Here is an 18,069-nt window from a genome sequence, read left to right as displayed (position 1 = left end):
CAATAGCAGTAATGATCCAGGACTTTAAACAGGAAAGTGTCTGTGACACTCGCATGCTCAGTGGACTCTGAGCAGCTGTTGAGAAGCTACTGTAAGCTTAGGGGTTGACACAAAATATGAAGCAGAAAATGAGGATGGTCTGTAACATAAGATGATGCTACAAGGCTGTTTATTTCTGCTGCTCATAGCACTGGTTTCTGTGCTGACGTGTAATAATTATCTGTATTAGGTACTAATCAATCTTATATTGTGACATTTCTTTTCTGTATACACTGTATATTGTGAGTTGGTCCCTAAGCTCAGTAAGTGACAGCAGCACAGAGCATGTGCAGTGAATCAGCAGAAAAGAAAATCGGGAGCTACTGGGGCATCTTTGGAGGACAGATCATCCCTGGTATAGGGCTGTGGTGGCCTTGGGCTGGTATAGAAGCCCAAAACATAATGTACAACATTTCTAGCCTACATCTTTATTTAGGCTTTAGTTCTCTTATAAGTGCAAATATTATAAATATATATAATTTTCCAGAGAAGGAGAGAAATATGGCAAGTCCTTTGCACAGCTCTATATTCTTAACCTGGCCATAGATGCACAGATATAGTCGTACGAAATTGAGTCAGCGGAATATTCGCCAATTTTCGCAACATGGCAATTGGTTGTTTAGCTGATCTGACAGGTTAGAAAATATCTGTCAGGTAACGAAAATATATTTGCATGTGACTGTGCCTACTATTTCCGGAGGAATAACTCTCAGATGATTGCTGTCTATAAATGAATGACCAGAACATCTTCTTATTTATTTTTCCTACTTTAGTCCTATAATTTAAATCTGAATGGTTACCTTTAGATCAGACAAGTGAAGGCCAGCTTTACCAATAATATGGATTCAAGATGTGTTTGTGAACAGTAAATTGTCTTATTATTAAGGTACCTTATTATAATAGGCATTGTCTGAGTTTCTGGATTATAGATCACACAACATAATATACATCTCATATCATTGAAACAGGTTGCATTAAATTCTTGATTACTATTTACTGAAGGTTTACTATTTACTGAAGGAGTCACCTGTTAACCACTATCCATTTTAGCTTTATAGCTGTTGTAGCTTTACAGTCCACAATGTATGATTGAAGCAAGTAAGTGCTAATTATCAAAGCAGTAACTGATTAACTAGTTGTGTATTCTGGTTAGAGTCCTGCAGCGGGTCAGGTACCCGTGGGTTACCAGCAAAAACCTGCGGTACTCTGCGGGTTGCGGGTACAAGTTACGGGTGCGGGTATAGACGTGGGTTGGCGGTTCTGCGGGTTGGGCCGCGCGGGTCTTCTCAATAGCTATTTTTACTCCTTTTTCTGATCACACCTACTTCTGATGCTGTCACTTCCAGTTTGCAATGACAGCACTTCCTGATTCTTGATCGGAAGTCGCGGGTCTGGGTTGCAAATCAATGATTCTAGAAATGTATTACACTTAGATATAAATTATTTATGCAGAGATTCGGCGCTTTACTGTGAACACTTCAGTTAAAGTTTATTTAAAATGTATATTGTTATTGTGCAAAAGTACAATGTGATGCCATCAGGTGGTTTATCGATGAATTTGATAGAGAGCATCCAGGTAGAATCTTGAATTTCACCTTATCCATCATCTTGTCTGTCTCAGCTTTTTATTCACTGTGCTAGAAACTACAATGGCGTATTGTCTGTTAAACACTGCAGTTTTCATATTTATTAGCATACAAAGCAAGTGATGCCTTATACTGGGATTCACTGATGATCAACAAACCAGCTACTTGGGAGGATGTGTAGTGCTGGAGTGTTGCTAAGTTTGATTTTGACTTCATTTGTCTTCTAAACAGAAAATCCCCTCATTTACTGAAATGAGAAAGACAACAATCTGCCTCCTCATGAAGTAAAGTTCCTTCATTTCAGCAGAGGAAAAGTCAAGATGGAGCCATCTCCTTCACTACGTTTCCAAATCATCCTTCAGATCTTTAGGCGGATCTAACACTGAGTGGGGAGAGCACAGCCAGCAATGAAATCTCATTACGAAAAGGTAAACTGTATTATCTTCCATCGAAGAGCCAATCTTTCACTCAATAGATCACTTCTTCTGGAGAAACTTAATCTTACTTCCTGTTGAAGAACAACAAAGATGCTAAACGTTTGTTTTAATGGTCATTTACAGGTTTGCGCTATGTAATTCTATTTTCTCTCTTACCCAATCCCCTTAAAAATTTGTTCACTCCACTGGGTTCTGTCTCAGGGAGAGTTTTCAGATATTCACAAGCACGCACTTCAAACAATCCTGTGTATAAAGGATAGGAACATACAGAATGTCAGAAAGCACTAGAATAAGGCAAGATAATATCAGGTATATGCTCTCAAGCTCCTGTTAAACGTCTCTGCTTAGTATATATGAGCCTGGTAAATAAGAGAGCTGCATATATAGATCATGTACATTAGCAATTGATTTCATCTGCTTTCAGGATCTTAAAGGGATACTGTCATGGGAAACATGTTTTTTTTCAAAACAGATCAGTTAATAGTGCTACTCCTACTACTCGTGCCTGCACTTTAGGATGGAACTACTTTCTGGCAGGCTGTTATTTCTCCTACTTAATGTAACTGAATCAGTCTCAGTGGGATTTGGCTTTTACTATTGAGTGTTGTTCTTATATCTACCAGGGAGCTGTTATCTTGTGTTAGGGAACTGCTATCTGGTTACATTCCCATTGTTCTTTTGTTTGTGATATCACTCCAACTTGCAGTACAGCAGTAAAGAGTGACTGAAGTTTATCAGAGAACAAGCCACATGACTGGGGGCAGCTGGGAAACTGTCAGTATGTCTAGCCCCACGTCAGATTTCAAAATTGAATATAAAAAAATCTGTTTGTTCTTTTGTAAAATGTATTTCAGTGCATAATCCTGCTGAAGCCGCACTGTTAACTGATTTGAACATGTTTTCCCATGTCAGTATCCCTTTAAGCATGCACTAAATGGAGAACTTATTCCTTAACTGTTACAGTCAAGTTAATTGCTGTTCAACAATAAGCTGTAAATTTGCTATTACTGTACTTGATCAATCAAAAAGTTAGATGCTGGGTGCAGATAGCATTTGTATATTTTGCTCATAATGCATCTCTTTTCTGTTGCCAATTTCTATTTATACTTTTAATTTATAAATAAGTATTCACCCCCAAATCCCACTTTATTTGTCCTTCAAGTTAAGCTACCAGGACTATCTTGAAGAATAAATAAGTAGTATTCTACCAAATAACACACTAATTGGATTTCTGCTCCACTGCTCTAGACCCCCCATGGGGGCCAGTCTCACAGTTCTGGAAACAATTCCTTAAGGCATTATGAAATGTTGAAGCATTCCAGATTGTATACCTATATTCTGACCTCCCAAGGCGAGCCCCACCAATAGTGTATTTCTAGTATTCTACACACTGACACCCAAAGGCCACGAATGTTTATCTGGTTAAAGCTCCTCAATCAAAATGATGCCTCCCAAAGTTTTATATAGTACTATTAATGCCCAATATCTACTTTTAATCTAAAGGCTGTGATACAAATTATTTTAAGTTAATCTATATGTAATTAACTGCAACAACAATAATTTTGTTTGTTTTACCTTTCACCCCACACTTCCTGAGCTCCCGATCTTGAGTGAATCCTGCAAACATTTGGGTTTCCATGAAGATGTCAAGGAACTGGCGTGTGCTTCTGGATGTGTGGGATTTGCGGAACGGCTCTCTCTGGAAAACACGCTCACCCTTCTCATTCACGTACATGTGCAGGGAGTAATGTCCCACAATTTCCACAAAGAACCAGACAAAGGCTTCTGATACCAGGGAATTCAGGGTCACTTCTTCTATGGGAGAATGAAATGCTTACAAAGCTGCTAATTGGGCAGCAGCACACGATTCTTAATTTACATTACAGAACATAAATGAAAAATGCAAACAGGAAAACAATTGGACTTTTTTCATGCTGAGAATATTCACTTTCTGTATATATATACAGTCATATGAAAAAGTTTGGGAACCCCTCTCAACCTGCATAATAATTTTCACTTCATAGGCAGATGTGTCCAATCATGAGAAAATGTATTTAAGGTAGCCAAATGCAAGTTGTGCTTCTGTTTTACTCTCCTCTGAAGAGTGACAGCATGGGATCCTCAAAGCAATTCTCAAAAGATCTGAAAATAAAGATTGTTCAGTCTCATGGTTTAGAGGAACGCTACAAAAAGCTATCTCAGAGGTTTAAACTGTCAGTTTCAACTGTAAGGAATGTAATCAGGAAATGGAAGGCCACAGGCACAGTTGCTGTAAAATCCAGGTCTGGCAGGCCAAGAAAAATACAGGAGCGGCATATGCAGAGGATTGTGAGAATGGTTACAGACAACACAAAGATCACCTCCAAAGACCTGCAAGAACATCTTGCTGCAGATGGTGTATCTGTACAGCTACAATTCAGCGCAATTTGCACAAAGAACATCTGTATGGTAGGGTGATGAGAAAAAAGGCCACTCACACCACAAAAAGCTTGTTGTATGGAAAAGCTCATTTAGATAAGCCACAGTCATTTTGGAACAAAGTGCTTTGGACTGATGAGACAAAAATTTTGTTATATGGTCATAACAAAAAGTGCTTTGTATGGCGGAAGAGGGTCGGGTGAATTCAACCCAATATCAACAAATTCTTCAGCATAATGTTCAAGCATCAGTCACAAAGTTGAAGTTATGCAGTGGTTGGATATTCCAACAACACAATGACCCTAAACACACTTCGAAATCTACAAAGGGATTTATGCAGGGGGAGAAGTACAGTATTCTGGAATGGCTGTCACAGTCCCCCAACTTGAATATCATGGAAAATCGATGGGAGGATTTGAAGCAGGCTGTCCTTGCTCGACATCCATCGAATTTAACTGAACTGGAGAGATTTATGGACGAATGGTTGAAGAATACCGCCATCCAGAATCCAGACACTCATCAAAGGCAATAGGAGGCGTCTAGAGGCTGTTACATTTGCAAAAGAAGGCTCAACTAAGTATTGATGTAATATCTCTGTTGGGGTTCCCAAACATTTCATATGACTATAGGAGTATATCCAGGTCATGGTATATCTAATATAAGTAATTAAAAAAAAAACAACTGGACTTGCTGAGTAATTATTGAAGACATTTCACTGCTCATCCGAGCAGCTTCTTCAGTTCAACTAACTGGTGTGGGAAGTTCTTGGCATATAGACTCTTCCACTAATCCAATCACAACGGCACATTGTAACTCTCAGAGAGGTGACATCTGAAATTCACAGAGGTGTTGATTCTGTGTAGTTACTGTGATAGCTTTACCAATGTGTCATGCAACTCCTAGAAACAGGTGTTACTTGTGATCGTTGCATGAATGGATGTGTGAAGTGTTCTGAAACCGCCGGGGTACAGATGTTAGAACAGCATTGTATGTGGTATCGAAGAGTTACATTGTGCTGTTGTGATTGGATCAGTGGAAGAGTCTATGGGGCAAATTCACTAAGATTCCTAGTTGCTCCAGGCGCAACTTCGCCGCGCCAGGCGCAACTTCGCCGCGCTTCACCGCACTACGCCAGGCGTAGTTTCGCCAGCGCTCCGCAAATTCACTAAAATCCGAAGTTGCGCACAGGGGTAGCGTAAGGTTGCGAAGTTGCGCTAGCGTTGATTCGCTAAGTGAAGCGAAGTTACGCTAGCGAAGGTTAATTTGCATACGGTGCCAAATTCAAATTTCAATGGAGGAATACGTAGAATCACTACAAATGCCTGGGAAACCTTCAAAACATCAAATACATTTTTTTTTTTGCCCTACACATGTGCCCACTGTATAGTTAAGTTGCCATGAGTTAGGAAATGTCGGGGGGAAGGAGGGGAGCCCCAAAAAAATTCTCGATCTTTTTCAGCCTATCACCCATAATATAGAAAACACACCAGCGTTTTTCGGGACTTAGAAAAAATTTGAACTTTTTTGGAAGCAATCCCTATCTACTCTATTGCGCTTCGCCTGGTCTGAGGTGGCGAAGGAAGTCTAGCGTAAAAGGTAGCGTTCAGTACACTGCGCGCATTAGTGAATTTGCGTAGTTACGTCTGTTATGTCGCCAGGCGTAAGGGTGCGAAGTAACACTAGCGAATTGACGCTAGCGTTCGGCGCTTCGGCGCTTAGTGAATTTGCCCCTCTGTGCCAAGAATTCTCACACCAGTTAGTTGAACTGATGAAGCTACTCGGATGAGCAGTGAAACGTCTTCAATAATTACTCAGCAAGTCCAGTTGTTTTTTATTTATTTATTTATATTAGATATTTCATATGACTGTAGAGATATATATATATATATATATATATATATATATATATATATATATATATATATATATATATATATATATATATATATATATATATTATAATATAGACAGAGGATCGCACTCACATAACTTAATGCAAAAATTCCGTAACGTTTTGGTCCCCAACTTGAGAAAGGTCCCAGTGGGGACCAAAACATTATGTTGGCTAAGACAAGCTTCACTAAATACACGTTTTTTTGATTTTGAAAAATATCCCAGTGTTGCTGGTTCTTTTTTGGAGAATATATATATATATATATATATATATATGTTCAGTATCCGCACGCCAATAAAGCAATTGCAGGGGTGCATGGCCAAATATCAATCATATACTCACAATTTGGAATAAAGCATTCCCAGGCCAGCACTTCCCTTAGTAAATCAAGTGATTTTATTTTTCACACATCACAGTGCTGGCCTGGGAATGCTTCATTCCAAATTGTGAGTATATATATATATATAGGGCCGCACACCCTGAAAATAGTCGAAACCTGGGTGCTCATGCATGCAAAGTTCATAGAAAGTATACAGTGATGGCACTCGCAGGGTTTGTATCTTAAAAAAAACCAAATAGGGGTAAAAAGAAAAAGTGCTGTCAAATTGCTGAAAGGAAAAAATATAAATGAAGGGAGATCTGTTAAACCTGTAGTCATTACCATAACATTTAGGTATTTCTAGCAGTTAGCAAAAAGGTATAGGAAAGTTATTCCTCTGCTGCAGTGAAAGAAGATTCCCAGCTAACCTTCAATGAGCTGCTCATGAAACATGATGTGATCTCTCTGCTCTAATATTTGGACTAAGGCAGCCTGAAGCTTGCGAGGTAATATGTTGTCTTCATCAGATAACTGCAGGAAAAAGCACAAGAAATTAATGGGCAACAGATGTTCTGGCATCCTACCTGCCAGTAACAAAATCATATCAAATACATTAAGTTACTACAGAGATGCAAACAAAGCAATAAGCAGAATTCTGAGGAGGGAGCAAAAGTCTGGTTGCCTGTTCTTTTGGTTGCCATCTATAGAGAGGGGATAAATGGAAACACCTATAGGAACAATAGCTCAGTTTACCATGCCATTAGGAACTGTGGCAAAAGAAAGAATGGCTACTTCGACCATCGAATTGGCTGCTTCGACCTTCAACTACGAGTTTGACTTCGAAACGAATGATTTGATAGTCGAAGTACTGTCTCTTTAAAAAAAACTTTGACCCCCTATTTCGCCACCTAAAACCTACCGAGGTGCAAGGTAGGCTTTCCTATGTTTTTTTGGTCTTAGAAAAATCATTTGATTCGAAGGATTTAATTGTTCGATGTAACGGTTGTTCGTTTGATCGTTGATCGAACTAAATGCGGGTTAAATCCTTCGACTTCGATATTTGAGGATTTACCCTCGATATTCGACCATATGTAAATCTGCCCCTTGGTGTTCGGCCACTATATAACACAAGAATAAATACGGCCATAGAGAAAGAATAGTTAGGTTGAGCCACATTAAAACAATTTATTTCAGTATCTGCATACATGTAAGCCATCAGTGGCACTTTTAACCAGATGTTAAACTGGTTATGGACAAAAAGAACATGCACAGAAAACAGAGAGTGTGGTTTTTACCTTGGGCAACATCACAGGGTGGAGGAAACTGGAATAAAGCCAGAATTACAACGGGAACCTCCCAATATCTGGCTAAAAGCCATGGGGACCAGAAAGGGCTGTTAAGTGGGAACTAATTTTGCAATTTGACCCAATGCAAAATAAACTGACCTATATGAGAATAATTGCTAGGCTTCACTTAGCGAGGCAAGTTCCACCCAAACTGTACCTTATAACCCTGTTACTTACTCTGGGAAAATCAGTGCAACAGGACTGTCTCATGTCATAGCTCTGCTGTGTAGACTAGCTCAAGAATTTTTTTACTGCCACTAATTAATATTTAAACCAGTTTGTTTTTTCTTTCAACAAATCTCCCAATTTCTATTCACATATACGTGTTCAAAATGGCAGCAGAAATAGGGTCAAACCAATTTTGGCACAGAAGACAAAGATAGTAATAATTAAATTACTATAGAGTTTGGAAAAAGCCTTACCGTCTGCAGGAACTTGTTTCCACAGAGATCAACTATCAGTACCTAGATAAGAAAGAAATCATTAAGGCAATGTGTAACAGCACTGTTCTGTCTATCACAACTAAATCAGTATACAGTGTTTTGCATTGGTACAAAGATGGTACACTTCTATTATTGCAGTTAGCGCTAGTTTGACACTAATGTTTTCAGTCTTTGCGTATTATCTCATTTGGGTAAATGCTACATCTGGGTGTTTGCCTCTGTCTATATCTATCATTAGAAAATAATGGATTTTTAATATCAAGTGCAATTTCTGCTGCAGGACACCACCCTGGATACCACTGTTGTTACAACTCATTTGCATTTTTTATTTAAGGTATGTGCTGCTTTTATCATATTGCATTAGGTAGCAGGTTGCATTAGGACATGCACTTGTACCCAGTTAACCATCTTCCAGTCAGCACCAAAAAGCATTCCGTTTGTGGTTCAGCCACTATTCTGACCTATATCTTATTTTTAAGTACAATTGCATACCATCAGTAGCCACTGCACAAACAGGGTAGCTGTGTAATTACTGACTGCCATAGGGTTGCTAGAAATGAGAAGTGTGTAAATCATAATTTTCACAGCCTACTGTTTTCATCAATATATTTGCCATTACTGCCTGGTAATAGCAATGAAGACAATTTCCATAATAATGAAACTGTGTTCCTTGAATTGTGCTACTTTAAACACTGCCCAGTAAACTTGAGGTGAGCAGGCCACTGCTTCACTTTGCTGTTCTGCTGTACTGTAACCCAGGCAAGCTTCAGGATAAAAACAAACAAGTGTTGGTGCAAGGCACACTGGTGGACCACGTATAGATCAGACCAAAAATTGATAGATAAAATTAGATACTTTTATTTATACCAACATCTCTCGCCTAACGCGTTTGGTGTCGCTAGGACCCTTAGTCATAGGTGACACTAAACGCGTTAGGCGAGAGATGTTTGTTTAAATAAAAGTATCTATTTTTATCTGCCAATTTTTTGTCTGATCTATACGTGGTCCACCAGTGTGCCTTGCACCAACACTTGTTTGCATACGGATTGTCCACTCCCCTGAGTTGAGGGCCTGGGGCAGGAGCACCTGGGCCACACGTCTACTTTGGTGAGTTATTCCACAAAGATTGGTTATGTTTTGTGCTTAAATGTTTCTGGATTGGACTACTGCAAGCCTCAGGATCACATGGTAAAGGTAGGTTGTATAATTTTGAACCGCAATAATAAATACAACACACAATAAATTAGGTTGGAGACAGGCCAGCAGCTTTATTAAATCCAATAACTAGAATACCCATTAGCTAGCCCCTGCTCTTTATCCAGCAGTCTGTCTATATAGTTTTAGAATTTTATTCCCCAGCCATGGGATAAATGCTTAAATGTTCTCTCCACTTTCCTCCAGCTTCGACAATACTTTTTATTTAACAATATAATATATACCTTAGTATGGATGGGTGAGTGGGGGAACCTCTCTCCAGCCAGCGCTGAGGTAACAGCTAGCCTTCAGCCCACTTATGCACCTCTATTATCTATTATCTATATAGACTGTTTTCCCACCACTCACTTTTCACTACATCCAGGCCAATCAGGGACCTTGGGTTATACCATTTACATTAATACCCTAACACCACCATAGTACCCCAATAACAACCCTCTTCCCATGTGGTTAAAAGGGCCGAATTGACGCTTCACCCTTCAAGAAAGGAAGAAATTATTCTATTACATTCCTACTGCCTGCTGTCTGAAAAGGAAATTTTGACCCAGTTAGCAAGAGACTTAAAAATAAATCTTGCCCATTGAGCAAACACCAAAAATGGTTTCTACACTAAAAATTGTGATGAGAACAGCTAGGCACTCACCTCTTCAATGGGAAGGTCACTGAGCAGTGGTAAGGAACAAGACAGAATACCAATCAGAAAAGGAGTAGGTGAGCAGACAATGTCAATCATTGAAGCTGGAAGAACAGGGATATACGTGTGCTGCCATGTGAATGGATAAAGTATAGCCAGCACAGCATGGGCGCATTTAGACAAGGTACTAAAGTAGAAAAAAAAAAAAGGAAAAATAGTTAAGAATTTGCCCACATCATAAGCATTACACTTTACAAAGACGTTACATTGACCAGATTTGGACTCTGACATAATGTATAATCTGTATAGTTTCATTAATAAGCAAAACCAGAGTTCTTCTAAACCATGAGATGTCAAGTTCAGTATTTACCTTTCTACAACTCCAAGCAAACATTCTGTAACAATGTGCCCACCTGGGCCACTGTTATGTGGAGTGCTTTTGCCTGTTTTGCCTTTGCACAGAAAGCATTATGGCAGCACTTAGGGGCTGATTCACTAAGCTCGAGTGAAGGATTCGAATGAAAAATACTTCGAATTTCGAAGTATTTTTTGGGTACTTCGACCATCGAATTGGTTAAATTCGTTCGAATTCGAACGAATCGAACGAAAAATCGTTCGACTATTCGACCATTCGATAGTCGAAGTACTTCCCCTTTAAAAAAAACTTCGACCCCCTACTTCGGCAGCTAAAAGCTACCGAAGTCAATGTTAGCCTATGGGGAAGGTCCCCATAGGCTTGCCTGTGATTTTTTGATCGAAGGATTTTCCTTCGATCGTTGGATTAAAATCCTTCGAATCGTTCGATTCGAAGGATTTAATCGTTTGATCGAACGGAAAATCCTTCGATCGATCGATCGCAGGATTAGCGCTAAATCCTTCGACTTCGATATTCGAAGTCGAAGGATTTCAATCCGAGGGTCGAATTTCGAAGTATTTTTAACTTCGAAATTCGACCCTTAGTGAATCGGCCCCTATATTGAAGTAAATTAAATCAGTCTTATCTAATTAGAGTACCTCTTGACCTTTGCGTGCCTTAGTGGGCAAGGCCCAAGTCACTGCATGAATTCCATGAAGAAGGGGATGAGTAATGACACCACCCACTATTGTTGCTTCTTATTACAGTGAATAAAAACACCCAAGAGAGGCCACATGGGTGTGGATATTCCAAGAAAATTATAATCAAAGCAAATAGACATTGCACTTCTTGAAAACTGATATATACAATATAAAGAAATAATTATTTGTAAAACAAAAGTATTTTAATTAAAAGAACAGTAACATCAATACATGCATTAATTAGAAAGAAAAATATATACAGTAAATTGGTATTGTAAGGGATATTGTAATAACTGTCACAAAGTTTGCCCCCTAATAACACTACAACCAGCAAGGATCACTGACTGTTTTTAAAGCAAATATCACATTGGTTACTCTGGGTTAAAAGAGTTCATACACATTTTGCAACATTTATTTGAGAGTCTCATATAATTTGGATTATTATATCAGTTGGGGGAAGCAAATACAGTGTCTTTGGCATGCTATATTTACACGCCAAATATATGTATATACCATGACACCGCCCCTACGTTCTATAATGGTTAGAAAAGCTTGAATTATTCTTAGTCTCTGTATTGCAGTTCTAATGTACCAGTAATGTAATGATATGTATGATGCTTTCCTCACCTAAGATTATCAGCGACAAAGATGACCCGTCTTTCAAGCAGAAGTGAAGCTACCACTTTGATGAGAAGAGAAACACTCAGGCACTTGAATAAGCAATCAAAATCTACATGTTCAAGTCTGGAATCCATGGGTCTGCATAGCTCTATGACCTAAATGGGATAAACGGGGGGTGCTGTTGTTATGTAGTTTTAATATTCTCTTAAATCAAAAATTCAACAATTATTACTGTTAGAAAAATACAAGAAGTAAGATTAAGGCTTTCAAATGTTTTGTTTTAATGTCTGGGTGGAAAACACAGGATAAATGAAGATTATTTTCTGCATGTCTAATTACCCCATCTCCTGAACCAGGCAGGGAACTTTTCACAGTTATTGTACGTCCAGGTGCAGGGAAGGGTGCTTCCATGACACTACGCATGAACATTGACACAAGATCTTTCTTCTCTGACATTTTCCTTCTTTTTTCCACTTCATCAAGTATCTACAAAGAAAGCAAATCAAAACTGGGACTGTGTGCTGAAACTGGCAACACATGGAGTATTGCAACATGATTTACAGAAGCAATCCTTTATTCTCAGCACTTTTACCCACATGGCAGCAGTAGTGATACAGTAGCTGGTATTTACCTTAGAAAAAAGGTTGAAGCAGCCTAACCGACTGACCATGCAGTATACTTCAGGCAATCGTTTCCCCTTCCCCTGTGGCTGTAATTGAGAAAATAAAAAGGAAATTAAACTACTATACTTATATGAAAATGCTTGATTATATCATTCAGATACATAGTTTGGTGGTTAAAGCAGGTAATCAGATATAACAGTCACATTTATTATTCACTGCAAGATACAGGACTGCAGTCAGAGGCCCCCCCCCTGCGGTCTGCTTTATGGTAGTCCCCCTCTTGAGCTTAATGACTACTAGTTATACCTTAATTATGAGGAGAGAACAACTTGCAGCACGAATGAACAATAACAAGTTGAGAGTCACTCTTGTATCTGACTGTGTGAAAGTATATATTAAAGGTTCTTTCCTTCTTAAAGCTAATAAATCCCTTAATTTCACAAAGCTAATAAAACACTGTGTGATGAGCAACACCTTCGATTTGAGAGCAAATGTCAGAGTAACAAGAAAAATGATTAGTATATAATTACAGTTACATAAACTCACCAGAAGCTTTTTGCAGTAGCCAAACCACCTGCTCCCATCTTCTCCAGTGAGAACAAAGGAAAATGTTTCACTGAAAGAGAAATCATTCAGTTATTATTATATTATTATATTCTATTGTGAATAGAACCAATTTCACTGGCTCTACCTTAATCAGTGATTGGGTTGAAAGCATTTCTGAGGACTTAGGAATGATACTTTTGGTAAATTGTGGTTTGTGATTGTGCAAATAGCACTTTAATCACATCATAGCCACGTAACAAGAACATCTTACAGAGACGGCCTCCTGACACTTGACATTGGGAGAAAGATAAATTAAGTGCTACTGACACTGCATGTTGTATGTTAGTAAAGGGAGCAGAAATCCAGTACTGCAATGCACTGGAGCAGCACACACTGGGGGTTATTTATAAACACTGGGCTAATTTCCACCTGGGCAGTAACCCATGGCAACCAATCCGATGATTGCTTCCAGTGTTCAACCTACAGCTGGCTGAAAAAAAGCTAATCACTGATTGGTTGCTATGGGTTACTGCCCAGGTGGAAATTTGCCCAGTGTTTATAAATTAGCCCCACTGTATTTATAAAAGGGAAGGAAAGACATTCTGAACATAGTTCTTAAAGGAGAACTAAACCCTTAATTAAAAAAAAACCCCTACCGTACATAGACCCCCTCCCTGCAATCTCCATAACTTTCTGCGAATGCACAGTTGTCACGAAATGGAAGATTGCTCCAACTGCACATGTGCTGCTTCCCGAAGATTACTGAAGTGAAGAAGATGGTGCCCGTGAACTCCGATGCCCTGAATCTGCACCGAGGATTAAGTAAAGATTTAGGGGCATTTTCCCGGACTAGTAGCTAGGCTGGGGGGGAGCAGGGAGGGGGTCTATGTAGGGTAGGGAGGTAGGGTTTTTTTTAATTAAGGGTTTAGTTCTCCTTTAAATGCAGATTTCTACTTACCTTTTTAATTCTGATGCTGTGGTCCAGTCTTCTGAATCAGGAAAGCAAAACTGGGGAATAAGTTTAAGCCTATCTTCCATGTCTCTTGACTGTTTTAATGGTGTCTCATTCTGTTAAGAATATTATAAGTTATAAAGAAGAAAAGGATGATTTTTTTTTTTACTTTATTGCAGTTTATAAAAGAATATATCCAAATTAAAGGGCAAGTCAAACCCAAAATAAAATTTTGCCTAATACAAGAAAACATTATTCTAAGTAACTTTGCCATATACATTCATTAAAAATTTTGTATGGTTTTTAAGTTATTTGTATATGTATTGTAATTGAAAGCAGTGTTTGTCTGTCCTTTTCTATTTTCTGGCCTGATGTCTAAAGCTGGCCATAGACGCAAAGATCCGATCGTATGAATCGAGTATTCGTACGATATTCGGACCGTGTGTAGAGAGTCCCGACATTTTTCGATCGGTCTTTGGTCGGACAGGTTAGAAAATTTCTTTCGGCTGCGGGTAATATCTCTGTGTGTATTGCCGATCGTATGATTTTCAGAGGGAGACTGTCACAAGCTTTGTCTGACATAACTATCGTACGATTGCTGTAGGGGCAGAACATCGGCGGATCTGTTCTTTTACTACTTCTGAATGGTAAGACTTTGATCTTTATGGTTAGTGGCAGGTCGGGAGATGGGAATGTCCGATTGTACGTTGATTCGTACGATCTGATCTTTGCGTCTGTGGCCAGCTTTAGACTGTTGATACAATGTAAGACAAGGCAGCTGCTAAACAGACCTGTTTTTGGTACACACACTTGTACTAACTGCAGCTGGTAGCTGGCTATTTGCTACATTAGTGGTTATATAGATAGCTTGCATGTTAACTGGAGCCGTTTTGAAGTTGCTAATTGCCGCTTCTGCTTTACAGTCTTTTAGTCTAAAGAAGAAGGAAACACAACTTAGTGGAACTGATCTTAAGACAGACCTTAGGGGGGTACTGTTGTATTACAGCAGGAATGTAACCATCTCCTGGTGGATTGTACTGTAGAGACACAACAACGAAGAGTTCGAAAAGCTGCTGCTCCTGAAGCTCGATGAGATCTCTCTCAAGTGTCTGATAATGCGGGTTCCGTTTCAGTGAGTTCGGCACCTGAACCAACCGCTTACAGTGCTCTAAAGAAAAGATACCTTGAGATTATTTCTCAAACCCATACAGAAACAGAAGACTGTAATATTCTCCTTTCTTCCATCTTTAGGGCACCACTCATTTGTAATATTATCTAAAGCAACTTTGTGTTTTACATCTTTATTATTTTAGCAGTAATGCTTTCAAGTAGCATTTTATGGATTTCAAAGCACCAATACCCATGCAGTTTTATTCCACATCATAAAGGCCAGAGAAGCACGCATCAGACAGTGGAAGATGATATGCCTGCCTCTTACTAAGGGAGACCTGTGTTTCTTGTCTAGTGATGTTGTTGACTCTTACATCAAATCCTTCTGGCCTTGGGCAAGCTACTTATTCTCTTAGTTCTTTATTCAATAAGCAATGAAACTGCAAGCTTTATGGGCTTTATGTTTATAGACATAGTTATAGGGACCTTGTTGCTGCTGGTTTCTTCATAGATTCAAAACCAGAATCTACTCTCTTAAAGGGTTGTCAAACATGTTTATGGGTGTCAACAATATGAGCGGTACTGCCCAAACCTCAGATGAACACTTGCACTTGTTTCCCATGAATCAAAATATGGTCTGTCCATCCAGTACAACCAGGCAAGCAGGATTCATTTAAATCATTATCTGCCTTTTACATTGAAGCAAAGATGGTACTTATTCAGTTGCAGCACTTGGAAGGATCTTCAAAGATTTATATTTAAAGAGGGCAGTTGTTTTGCAGGACCTGTAAAAACTATTAGGATAATGTAACAAAAGGTTTAAAGATTGCCTGGGTATACTAACCCATAGCAACAAGAGATGCTTGTTTTCACACAGCTATTTGGTAAATGCTTCCTGCCGATTAGTTGCTTTGGGATACCAGACAAGTATCCTTTTAATAAATTACCACTTATTACTTCCCTAAGCAATAATAAATGATTTAGCAACATAATGCAAAGATTGAAAGCTTTTAAACCCACCTCCAACTATGCATATTAACAGTGGCATTTAGTATAGTGGAATCTTATGTTACTGCAGTACATAATGCAAGGGCCTGAGTGTTGCTCCTTCGTGATATACAATGCCCTTGTTTCACCTCATTTTGGCAATACGTTATTAACTTTATAGTCCTTAAATTTGATATTCACACCACTTGCCAGATATTTTAACATAGGTTTCCATCGCATTTGCTTACTTTTTTGACGATCTTCTGTGTCACTTTCAGTTTCACTGGTTTCACCTGAGCAAGTAATAACACGACAAAAAATTAAGACTGGACTATTTTAATAAATGCAATTTCACTGCACTTTTACATGCTAACTATTGGCTGCAGTAAGTGATTCCACATATTATATAGTGTAGTACGTATAGTTTTTATATTAGCTAAGTGTACCTTTTGATGGGATGGAATCCTGTCCTGTAAATGTCTGAACTTTCACTCTTTTCTTTCCACGCTTTGCATCAAAAATGTCTTGTATTTTCATAACAAGCTGCAAAAAAATATGAAGCATATTTACTATTACATTAAGGGCCAGATTTATCAAGGTTCAAAGTGAAAATTCAAAAATTCTATTATTAAAATCCGATTTGAGTTTTTTTTAAAAAAAATCTGATTTTCGAAATGTATCGTACACTGGCCCTTTAAGAACTCAAATTCGATTATTCTACACCTTAAACCTACCGAATGGCTGTTTTAGCCTATGGAAGACGCCCTGGGATCAATTTGGTGTTGTTTGCAGCCTTGCTGACATTCAAGTTTTTAAAATTCTAATTTGATTTGATTCGAGTTTGCAGGTCGATCCTATTCACCTGATATTGATAAATTTGATTTTTTTTTAATACATTGCGATTGGTCGAATTTCGAGTTCATGGGAGTTTATGGGAGTTTTAAATAACTCCAATGAACTTGAAATTCAGCCCTTGATAAATCTGGTCCTAAAAGTATGCACATTAAAAATGTTACCAGCAGAGGTCATACGTGTAACATTGATATATTTTGCTGTTTACAAACACTACCAGGGCTAATTTATTTTGCAAAGCAAAGAGCTAGGTGCAAATAAGATGCAGAACTGCACTCTTTAAATGTCATTGTGCCTACTTGTGCTATAGGGCCACCCTGCCTGTTCTAGTCCCCTTGGCACATCAGAAGCAAGGCACAGTGCATTCAGATGTTAGGGAACCCTGTACTTAAAGGGGTGCGTGACCTTCAAGTTAACTTTTAGTATATTATAGAATGGCTAAATCTAAGAAAATTTTCAATTGGTCTTCATTGTTTATTTTTTTATCATTTTTTAATTATTTGCATTCTTCCTCTGAATCTTACGAGCTTTCAAATGGGTGTCACTGACCCCATCTAAAAAAACAAATCCTCTGTAAGGCTACAAATGATTTTATTAATCATCTTTCTATTCAGACCCTCTCCTATTCATATTCCAGTCTCTTATTCAAATCAATGCATGGTTAACTAGGGTAATGTGGAGCCTGAGACTGCAAACTGGAGAGCTGCCGAATAAAAAGTTAAATAATTCAAAAACTACAAATAATAAAAAATGAAAACCAATTGCAAATTTTTCAGAATATCACTCTCTAGTCTACATCATACTAAAAGTTAATTTGAAGGTGAACAACCCCTTTAACATCTCCCTTGAGGACAGGGTTCCCTTTGCCTGGTGCACCAATTGGTGCTCGCTATTGTACCTACTGAACAGTGCAATTGAGGACCATGCATACGGACATCAACATCGCACTCAACGTTGCCCCTGACATTGTGAGTAAACTTTTAGACAAATG

At 38.6% G+C, this 18,069-nt stretch overlaps 1 protein-coding gene across 2 annotated transcripts in view; it reads right to left on the bottom strand.

Moving 5' to 3' along the window:
* Nucleotides 1-256: 256 nt before the first annotated feature.
* dennd2c.S (DENN/MADD domain containing 2C S homeolog) overlaps nt 257-18,069 on the bottom strand; it is a 43,619-nt gene continuing 25,806 nt past the window's right edge. Inside the window, exons 6-19 of one of the 2 annotated variants that reach the window (XM_018249187.2) lie at nt 16,673-16,769; nt 16,475-16,519; nt 15,110-15,297; nt 14,136-14,245; nt 13,178-13,247; nt 12,640-12,717; nt 12,348-12,494; nt 12,015-12,163; nt 10,341-10,518; nt 8,462-8,503; nt 7,122-7,224; nt 3,638-3,877; nt 2,219-2,305; nt 257-2,133 (exon numbers count right to left, since the gene is read on the bottom strand). In XM_018249187.2, coding sequence (XP_018104676.1) covers nt 2,102-2,133; nt 2,219-2,305; nt 3,638-3,877; nt 7,122-7,224; nt 8,462-8,503; nt 10,341-10,518; nt 12,015-12,163; nt 12,348-12,494; nt 12,640-12,717; nt 13,178-13,247; nt 14,136-14,245; nt 15,110-15,297; nt 16,475-16,519; nt 16,673-16,769 — 1,566 coding nt within the window. In that variant the 3' untranslated portion in view covers nt 257-2,101. The remainder of the gene's footprint in view (nt 2,134-2,218; nt 2,306-3,637; nt 3,878-7,121; nt 7,225-8,461; nt 8,504-10,340; nt 10,519-12,014; nt 12,164-12,347; nt 12,495-12,639; nt 12,718-13,177; nt 13,248-14,135; nt 14,246-15,109; nt 15,298-16,474; nt 16,520-16,672; nt 16,770-18,069) is intronic. The other variant, XM_018249188.2, reaches the window with a different exon arrangement.

Source organism: Xenopus laevis, chromosome 2S, assembly GCF_017654675.1.
Source record: "Xenopus laevis strain J_2021 chromosome 2S, Xenopus_laevis_v10.1, whole genome shotgun sequence".
Lineage (NCBI taxonomy): Eukaryota > Metazoa > Chordata > Amphibia > Anura > Pipidae > Xenopus > Xenopus laevis.
Note: the sequence above shows the minus strand (reverse complement) of the source record. Positions and strands in the feature narration are given on the sequence as shown.